Source organism: Lissotriton helveticus, chromosome 12 (genome assembly GCF_964261635.1).
Source record: "Lissotriton helveticus chromosome 12, aLisHel1.1, whole genome shotgun sequence".
In the NCBI taxonomy this organism is placed as follows: Eukaryota; Metazoa; Chordata; class Amphibia; order Caudata; family Salamandridae; genus Lissotriton; species Lissotriton helveticus.
Genome location: NC_136073.1, coordinates 29,271,643 through 29,282,411, shown reverse-complemented (window position 1 = coordinate 29,282,411; position 10,769 = coordinate 29,271,643). Strand labels below are relative to the sequence as shown.

Below are 10,769 nucleotides of genomic sequence, written 5' to 3'. Positions count from 1 at the left end.
GTGGAGCGGGTTGTGACTGTGGGTGCAAAAAAATTAAATGTTAAAAATTGTCCTGGTTGTACTCAAAAATTTGATTTTAATTATAGAGCAACTGAACAATGTTTAAAAATATAAGGGCGAGATCCTGGTAGGGGGGTTACGACCAAAGGGATCTCTATATGTGTTGAGTGGTCAACATGTTTCTACCTTAAGGGCTATTGCCCGGTATTCGTCAGGACCAAAATAACAGGAGGACAGGAGGTGCGTGCTCCCTAAAAAGCACACCCGTACCTTGATCCCCTGTGTGCCTACTGGCAAAAATGGCCAGTGGTAAATGCTGCACAATACAATAAATGGGCAGGCGAATAAGCAAAAAAGAGACTCGGATAAGAGCTCTCAGCGCTTCAACGGGCAGGGCGTAGGGTCAGTGCCTATAGCGTAACATATTTAGTTACTGGCAAGGGAAATCAGGATCGACCTACTCCTCGCGTCCTCTGCTCGGCTAGTCTGATTTCCCTTGCCAGTAACTAAATATGTTACGCTATATGCTTATTCGCCTGCCCATTTATTGTATTGTGCAGCATTTACCACTGGCCATTTTTGCCAGTAGGCACACAGGGGATCAAGGTACGGGTGTGCTTTTTAGGGAGCACGCACCTCCTGTCCTCCTGTTATTTTGGTCCTGACGAATACCGGGCAATAGCCCTTAAGGTAGAAACATGTTGACCACTCAACACATATAGAGATCCCTTTGGTCGTAACCCCCCTACCAGGATCTCGCCCTTATATTTTTAAACATTGTTCAGTTGCTCTATAATTAAAATCAAATTTTTGAGTACAACCAGGACAATTTTTAACATTTAATTTTTTTGCACCCACAGTCACAACCCGCTCCACTGTAGTCCAGGTGTCGCAGCACACCTTGGTGTCGCTAGGACGCCAAGGTGGACCCCGATGATGAAGCATGTCACCACTAGGTGGTGAGTGAGGGGTTTTTAAACAAAAGGATGAATTTCCTTCTTGTTGCCAAAAACCGGTCCTCCAGATACGTCTGTTCTTCAACCTCATAGGGGATACTCCTCGCTTTGTTTTTGATACATTTCCTCCAGGGGAATAGGAGAAGTCTCTAGTTCACTTTCGAGTGAACGAACTCCCTTACTCTCTTTTCTGTTTGTAACACACCTTTTGTTGTCTCCCCAAACACACTCCTGTTATGAACTACCATCCCTAAGCTCGCAGTTTGTTGGCTAAGAGCAGTACATTCCATCCGTTGCTGATCCTGGTCTCCAAAGCTTGAGTTGGTCCTCCCCGAATTCCATCTCCTCTGGTCTGTGCACATAGGCCCCAACTCGTACCTTGTCCTCAGGCAGCCTCAGTCTCCTGGTCACCGGAGGCTCCAAGATGTAGGTTCTTCTATTTAATCATATAGCTGAGCCCTGTAAATCTGCAAGTTTACGTATGAGAAATCTGGTTGTGCTGTTGTGTCGATGATAAACACCCTTCACCAGTAATGCTTCAGTGAACGTGCCTGTCACAACAAGGGTTTATGTACTGTGTATCTATTGCTACGTACAATTTTTCTTGCTAAAATGCTGAATGCATTCACACCACTCAGTGCATGACAAGGAAGTAGACATGAGACATCTACGGTGACGCGAGTACCACTAGACGTATGCACTCACTCAGTATCAAATAGTAAGTGCTTGATGCCGTAGCTTGGGGATTCGGAAACTGTTTCTAAGGACGGACAAAACATTGGGCCTGATTCAGAGAACTAACTTAAGACAAAATCCTAAACTTACTACTTTTGGTATTCACAGAAGTTAGGATTTTGTCTTAAGTTTGTCTTAAGACAAACTTAAGACAGATTTAAGACAGACTTAAGTTAGGATTTTGTCTTAAGTCTGTCTTAAGTCTGTCTTAAGACAAACTTAAGACAAAATCCTAACTTCTGTGAATACCAAAAGTAGTAAGTTTAGGATTTTGTCTTAAGTTAGCTCTGTGAATCGGGCCCATTATGCTGAACCGAGGTGGTACGCGGACGTGTGGCTATCTGAGTAGTCAACCTTAGCTATTCCTCTGGGAAAGACACACTCCTGCTCCCTGTGTTGCAATGACTGGGCAAACGATAGTAACATAAATGAAGGCAATATAGTGGCCAAAACACAACAAAATGTCTATCTTACCTTCTCAGCCAATGGAAAAGCCACCCAGTCACCGACAAAAGAAGGTTCTAGAGCCATATTCAAAGCCATCCAGTCATCTTTATTATGTATCTTTATATTATTACTAAGTCTGTAGTCATCATCATCATCATCACAGGCGGCCATCTTGGATTACAAAACAGGAAGTGACGTCACAGCACTTCCTCTAGTCCGGCGGTATCATGGATGAGGGTTGAATGGTGTTGGGGATAACACTGTTATGTGGGCTAGTGGGCATGGAAATGATTTGTAGGGCTCCGGTCTCCTAAAAGAGAAGGCTAGCAATGTCCTCCACTATCCCTCATGCCACCACCTCATTTCCCCACAAAAAGCCACCTCCAAAGACACAACTGCCCTCACAAAAAACCCCCACAAACGGCAAGTGCTGTAAACATCTTCCTACTTTCCAAAGTGTTGGCACATACAGTTCAAAAACGTATAGAAATCTTTGTTAATTTATTCAGAAATGCTTTAGCAATGCATTGAAAAATAATAAATCAAGATAAGGAAGGTGGGGGGGGGGGTTCAAAAAATAGAATCTGGAAGTTTGGCACCGGATTCCTGATGCAAGGAGAGAGTGGAGTAAAGAGAGGCCAAGCATCCTTTTTACGAGGCTCCGAGAGGGTGGCGGGGCAGCCTTACCCGCCGGTGATGGCCACCCTGTTTGGCAAGGTGAGTGGTGCTCTACAGCCGTTCCCCTCGGTTCCTCTTGAGCTGTAGGCGAGTGTTGGGGTAGAGAGAGAAGAATAGCCATTCCCAATTCTTGACCAATACGATCTGCATCGCTCACCCCTTGTTTGCAACCCTGCAGGCCGTACCCCCCGTCGGACCAAAAAATCCCAGGAGAATCAAATGCGCTATTAAATGTGTGCTTATATTCTTTACGTCTATCCTATAATGCCCAAACTCACCATCTCTACTCTCGAAGATGCGAACTAGGATGGACGAGAGGTAGGCATTAGACGGGCTTCTCTTCAGGTTACAACAGGGGATAGCTAAACCGATAAATTAAAATAAAATTGAAAAAAATATTTATATATAGATATATATGTATATTTATATATAGCGAAAGATATATACATGTATCGACCAGGAAACTAGATAAGTCCTGGAAGCAAGTGCTTTTTCCTCTTAGTTTCACAGTTAAGGCTGGGGCAGGGGTATTGGCAGCAAGATCCTTATTTTTATTTTTCATGCCCTCCCATTGGGCAGAATTCTCTCGCGTCCCGCGTGCAGACATAAATCAAATATCAAAAAAGTCCCAAGTCACCCTCCCTATACAAAATAAACTCATGCTGATGTGCGAGGAGGAATGGGGGGAAGGTGGAGCCAATGCAAAGCATAGAAGCCATGGCGGCGTAGAAACGTGGCTTGGCCAGTTTGCAAGCGTGCTTGCGGCCAGCGGTTGCGTGCGTGACGTAGCCTTGAAACAGCACATGAGACGCTTCTGGACTCGCCATTCACAAGGGAGCGAACAAGGATAGAGGACAGTCAAGAGCGTGAACGTGTCCCCTTAGAGTGAGTAAACGAAGGTCAGCACAGAGCAATAAAACACCATGCCTATGGGTACACTCTGGGAGGAGATTGTACTTGGAGAGAAAAATCCCAAAATGAGAATAACACCTTCTTGGGCTGTTGATGCTGGCATACCACTGAATTCCAAGGAGTGGGAAGTCTTTTAGTCTGCATGAATGTCAGTGGGTCTCTGCTAATGGAATGGGATGCCAGTAAGGAAGGCTTTGTTGACCTGGGCGGCATGTGGTGAAATTCTGCAGTGAGGCGATGTTTCAAAAAGTGGGACTTCGCTGATCTGTATTAGGTACGCAGACACCAGTTGAACTATTCCTGCTGGCAAGAACCTCTGTAGCGGTTCAACTAAACTCTGTTGGGCTAGTTGCAGTCAGCTTGCCTACCGACACAAGCATGAGCCGGCCTTCCAATCTGCATCACTCTACTGTGCTCTGTCGCGCTGTCAGGCGACTAACGCTAGCGCGACCCTACCTTCCAATTTTTGATAATCCATTGAGGTCTGTCAGGCTATGAGGATATCAGTTCAGTCCCAGACAGGTGTGAGTCGGCTTTCTAATGCACGTCTCCACAGAGCTCTGTTGCGCTTTGTGGCATTTGGGTTTGTTGATGGTGTGACCTCACCTTCCAATAGGTATCATTCCATTGAACTTTGCTGGCTATTGACTGTAAGTGAGTCTGCCTGGTACTGATGCTGACCTAATCCTGCCTTTCAATGTGCAACAGTTAGCTGAACTTGGTGACTCTAGTGACGCCCAAGGAGCTCCTATGCTATCCTTTCCTCACAAAGCTGTGATCTGGTTGTTTTTGTTGGTGGTGGCAGCCATTTTGTTTTGAGACAAGGTTGGATTTAACTAGTGTCTATCTGATGTGGGGAAGTGGTAGCAGATACTACCATTGGCCGAGGAGGCTCGTGGATGCAATGTTTAAGATTTGAATGGTATCAATCAATTAATGAGGCTATGAATTGTAAAATATAAGGATTTTCTCTATGCATGACACTGTTGAGCCGTATAGGAGAAAGAGGGTACTCCGCAGCATCGAACACCAGCAAATACGGTAGTTCTGCATAAATCCAGCCTCACTCTGGCGCTATCCAATTCACCTAATATTAGACACTTCAGATAGAGATAATTTAGGGCAGAAAAGAAGAACAATACTAAATTCCCAATTTCATAGCAATGGTCAAAGTGCTTTTTAAAAAAAAATATATGGATGCATCAAACTGGAACAGTCTGAGAACTTATCATTTTTCAATAGCAGAACAGATCCTCTTAAGGAGGGACTGTCCCTCCAGGAGAGACCACCTAGAAGGAAAGTGAGAAGCAGAAGTCAAAGGAGTGACGTCGAGACAGCGTGTCGGGCTGTAGTGGTAGACATGGCCATTTCATTCCAGACCCAAAGAGGTGGCTTGGAAGAAGTCTGCAAGATCAGTGTTTCAGGCTCTGAGGTCATCCTGCCCTTACAAGTTCTGTTTTTCATTTTTTATTAGGGGTGAGGAGGCATGAGTGTAAATCGATTCAGGGTGCAGAAACTGCAAGAGGTGATGCTCTTTGGAATGTTAAAGAAAAGGCTGCAGGGATTTTCCCATTATCCTTTCTTTCACAATGGTTAAGTGCAGCTAATTTTGATTCCTACTTCCTTGAGATCTGCCTGGTCGCCTGGAGATCTATCTTTAATTGTTGTCAAGATATTTTGGGGTGCAACATTCGACTAAATTAAATCTGCATCAAGATTTGTTGGGGTGCACCATTTAGCTGGATTCAATACTGGCTGCTGTATCAAGATATGTTGGGGTGCACCATTTAGCTAGATTCAACACTGGCTGCTGTATCAAGATATGTTGGGGTGCATCATTTAACTAGACTCAACACTGGCTGCTGTATCAAGATATGTTGGGGTGCACCATTTAGCTAGACTCAACACTGGCTGCTGTATCAAGATATGTTGGGGTGCCCCATTTAGCTAGACTCAACACTGTCTGCTGTATCACGATATGTTGGGGTGCACCATTTAGCTAGACTCAACACTGGCTGCTGTATCAAGATATGTTGGGGTGCATCATTTAGCTAGACTCAACACTGGCTGCTGTATCAAGATATTTTGGGGTGCATCATTTAGCTAGACTCAACACTGTCTTCTGTATCAAGATATGTTGGGGTGCATCATTTAGCTAGTTTCAACACTGGCTGCTGTATCAAGATATGTTGGGGTGCAGCATTTAGCTAGACTCAACACTGTCTGCTGTATCACGATATGTTGGGGTGCACCATTTAGCTAGACTCAACACTGGCTGCTGTATCAAGATATGTTGGGGTGCATCATTTAGCTAGACTCAACACTGTCTTCTGTATCAAGATATGTTGGGGTGCATCATTTAGCTAGATTCAACACTGGCTGCTGTATCAAGATATGTTGGGGTGCAGCATTTAGCTAGACTCAACACTGTCTGCTGTATCACGATATGTTGGGGTGCACCATTTAGCTAGACTCAACACTGGCTGCTGTATCAAGATATGTTGGGGTGCCCCATTTAGCTAGACTCAACACTGTCTGCTGTATCACGATATGTTGGGGTGCACCATTTAGCTAGACTCAACACTGTCTGCTGTATCAAGATATGTTGGGGTGCACCATTTAGCTAGACTCAACACTGTCTGCTGTATCACGATATGTTGGGGTGCATCATTTAGCTAGACTTAACACTGGCTGCTGTATCACGATATGTTGGGGTGCACCATTTAGCTAGACTCAACACTGTCTGCTGTATCAAGATATGTTGGGGTGCACCATTTAGCTAGACTCAACACTGTCTGCTGTATCACGATATGTTGGGGTGCACCATTTAGCTAGACTCAACACTGTCTGCTGTATCAAGATATGTTGGGGTGCACCATTTAGCTAGACTCAACACTGTCTGCTGTATCACGATATGTTGGGGTGCACCATTTAGCTAGACTCAACACTGTCTGCTGTATCACGATATGTTGGGGTGCACCATTTAGCTAGATTCAACACTGTCTGCTGTATCAAGATATGTTGGGGTGCACCATATAGCTAGACTCAACACTGTCTTCTGTATCAAGATATGTTGGGGTGCATCATTTAGCTGGATTCAATACTGGCTGCTGTATCAAGATATGTTGGGGTGCATCATTTAGCTGGATTCAATACTGGCTGCTGTATCAAGATATGTTGGGGTGCATCATTTAGCTAGATTCAACACTGGCTGCTGTATCAAGATATATTGGGGTGCATCATTTAGCTAGACTCAACACTGTCTGCTGTATCAAGATATGTTGGGGTGCACCATTTAGCTAGATTCAACACTGGCTGCTGTATCAAGATATGTTGGGGTGCATCATTTAGCTAGACTCCACACTGGCTGCTGTATCAAGATATGTTGGGGTGCATCATTTAGCTAGACTCCACACTGTCTGCTGTATCAAGATATGTTGGGGTGCATCATTTAGCTAGATTCAACACTGGCTGCTGTATCACGATATGTTGGGGTGCAGCATTTAGCTAGATTCAACACTGTCCGCTGTATCAAGATATGTTGGGGTGCAGCATTTAGCTAGACTCAACACTGTCTGCTGTATCACGATATGTTGGGGTGCATCATTTAGCTGGATTCAACACTGTCTGCTGTATCAAGATATGTTGGGGTGCACCATTTAGCTGGATTCAACACTGTCTGCTGTATCAAGATATGTTGGGGTGCACCATTTAGCTAGACTCAACACTGTCTGCTGTATCAAGATATGTTGGGGTGCACCATTTAGCTAGACTCAACACTGTCTGCTGTATCAAGATATGTTGGGGTGCATCATTTAGCTAGACTCAACACTGTCTGCTGTATCAAGATATGTTGGGGTGCACCATTTAGCTAGACTCAACACTGTCTGCTGTATCAAGATATGTTGGGGTGCATCATTTAGCTAGATTCAACACTAGCTGCTGTATCAAGATATGTTGGGGTGTACTATTTGGCTAGAGCAAACCCCCATCTACTGGATCAAGATATGCCTTGTAGAGATTTCTGAGATCCCCCACTTCTGTTCAGCCCTTGCCTCAAAAAGAACTTTTAACAAAGCACAAAAGATAAGCGGGCCCGCAGGGGACGCCATGACACACCGGATGGCCACGGTCCATGATCATTTGTGGGCGTGGACAACAATTACTTTTCCTGACTCTATCACTTACCATTTTTTAACTCCCACCAACTTCCTAAACCCTTGAAAACAAACACTAGTGCTGGGTCTTGATGGAACCCTCAAGATACGTTTGGTGGAACCGGTGGACCGCGAACGGCTGGCGCGTTTTTCCTCCCTCTCTAAGTGTGGGAAGAAAATATGGTTGGGGGAGCAACGCTTCGAGCAGCAAACACTGGCATCAGGTTTTTGTTTTCTTATATTCTACCAAAAACAGAATTTTAAAAAATCTGAAGTTTCCCTCAGAAAGGGACAACAAAAGCAGAATTAGCAGAGAGACCTTAGAACTTGGGGTTCGCAAAAGGGTCAGGCAAGAGAAATTGGTTAGTAACCTTTCCTTTAACCTCCAAGACTCCCCCGCAACCCTCATTTTTTTGGTCAAACATGCAGCGAAATCCCACTCTCTCCTCTTCCCCCGCGCCCTTATTTTTTTGAAATCCACATCTGTCTTTTGATATTTTGTTTGTTTTGTTTTTTTTGTACAAAAGAGGAAAAAGAAAATAAGACCCCCGCTCCACCCCCACACCGAGGGAATATCGAGTGCCGATAGCCCGTTGTACATTCATTGAGTTTGTCTGGTTTCAAGCTTTCCCCTTGCGGCTAAACTTTGCAGGCTTCCCAATTGGTCACCTGCATTGCCCCTGTGTGCGGAAACCCTTTCCCGGTTTGGCCTCCTCCCCACAAAAAAAGCAGGAAGGAATTGACAGTTTCCAAGGCGGCTTGGGCGGAGCAGTCACAGCAAGGAGTTGCAGCCTGTTCAGACAGGGAGAAGGAGGTCTTTCTGGAGGCAAAGGTATGTTGTCCACTTCTTGTTTTGAGTATTTTCTGTGCCTGTCCCCCACTCTCTCCCGTGCTCTCTTTTGCTTCCTTGTACAAAGGGAAAAGCCTGCCATCCCTCAAGATTGTTTTAAAAAGGCGTCCTTGCGCGGCGAGGGGGTAGCGCACTATACCCGCGTGGTGGAATGCGGGTGAGGTAATGTGTTATTGTGGCTGCCAGTGGGGAAGGTGTTAAAGGGGTGCAAAGACTGTATCCCCGTAATGGTGCTAGGGATCATAGTGATAGTGTTGGGTGTCATGAGTGGCACGTCGTCTGGTGCCCGGCGTAGCGCCAGTGTATAGTCGGGCGGGCAAGCAGGCCTCAAAATCTCATGAGGCCTCAGCGGCTCCAGGTCATGGGCGTCAAGCTCTGAGGAGTGCTTCAGCTGCAGTGACATCACTTCCTCCTCGTGGCCATGCAGCAGGTCGTTGGCGGCATTTCGTGGCGGGCTGAGCCGGCGGCGCAGCTCGTGGCGCTTGTCGCGCTTGTAGTAGAGGGCGGCAAAGGCCAGGATATTGAGGAAAAGGAGGGACGCTCCCACAGCCACAGTGACGCTCAGCTCCGTTGAGTAGTCGCGGGAGTCATCTGGGAAGGGCATGTGGGGTGTGTGGGTGCGCGGGTCCTCCGTATCCATTGGCAGAGTTGGGAAAGGCCAGCGGGTGGTGCTGGGGCCAGGGCGGGGCCCTGAGGGACCTCCGGTTATGGGGTGCATCGTCTTGGGGGTAGTGGAGGTCCTAATGATCTCATGGAGGTTGTGCAAGTGCGGAACGAGCTCCAGCCAGAAGGCCACCTTGTTGGCGCGATAGTTGTCCTTCACCCGCGGCTTCAGACCGATGTGCAGGTACTGCTTGTCTTTCGTGTTGAACTTGGTCCAGACCACTTCTTCAAACCGGTTGGGTTTAGTGTGGATGAACTTGGTGTCTTGTGGAACGGGCTGGTTCGGGTCTCTGCAAGGGGACACAAAAAAGGAGAGTGAACCATGGATTCAAAGTAAAACCTTCTCTTCTGAACAAGCCCCATAGCAGGAAAGCCCCCACCAGCAGGCACCTTCTAGCAGCAGAATGTGGCTTACACATGTGTTTAGGACAGTACGATCTGAATACAGATCCTTCTCAACTGCTGAACCCCTGTTTCATTCTTCACTGTACCCCATCCTGATGGATAAATGCAAGCCTCCCTTCAGTGCAGAAACCTATTCTGGTCTGAGGACAATTGTATAAGAATGACAAACCCTGGCTGAATTTTAATCAAAACTAATGTGCAACTAAGTCACAGTGCAAACAAGAAGCCAACATTGAGTAATCAACGAGGAAACAGGAAACAAGCGAACAACAAACAGCCAATGTGCATGCAAGAAATCAATGTGCATAAATGAAGCAAATGAATCAACAAGAACCCAATGTGTATACAAAAAACCAATGAGCAAATACAAATCAATTCACAAAGAAGGTAAAGCATGAACATGAACTTAACCTACTGACAACAAACCAATGCAGAGAAAATAGGTCAATGCACAAATAAGAAACTAATGCATAAAGAAGAGGTGTATGGACAAACTAGAAGCCAATGTGCAGACAAAAACAACTCACATACAAGAAGACAATGCACAGATGATAAGCCAATGTGCAGACAAAAACAACTCACATACAAGAAGACAATGCACAGGTGATAGGCCAATGTGCAGACAAAAACAACTCACATTCAAGAAGACAATGCACAGGTGATAGGCCAATGTGCAGACAAAAACAACTCGCATACAAGAAGACAATGCACAGGTGATAGGCCAATGTGCAGACAAAAACAACTCACATACAAGAAGACAATGCACAGATGATAAGCCAATGTGCAGACAAAAACAACTCACATACAAGAAGACAATGCACAGGTGATAGGCCAATGTGCAGACAAAAACAACTCGCATTCAAGAAGACAATGCACAGGTGATAGGCCAATGTGCAGACAAAAACAACTCGCATACAAGAAGACAATGCACAGGTGATAAGCCAATGTGCAGACAAAAACAACTCG

The 10,769-nt window shown here is 45.6% G+C and overlaps 1 protein-coding gene across 1 annotated transcript in view; it reads right to left on the bottom strand.

The window, feature by feature from the left end:
• Window positions 1–7,571: 7,571 nt before the first annotated feature.
• Window positions 7,572–10,769, bottom strand: part of NLGN2 (neuroligin 2) — a 498,268-nt gene continuing 495,070 nt past the window's right edge. The window contains exon 7 of the mRNA XM_078669344.1: window positions 7,572–9,688. Within this exon, the coding sequence (XP_078525470.1) occupies window positions 8,869–9,688 (820 nt within the window). The 3' untranslated portion in view covers window positions 7,572–8,868. The remainder of the gene's footprint in view (window positions 9,689–10,769) is intronic.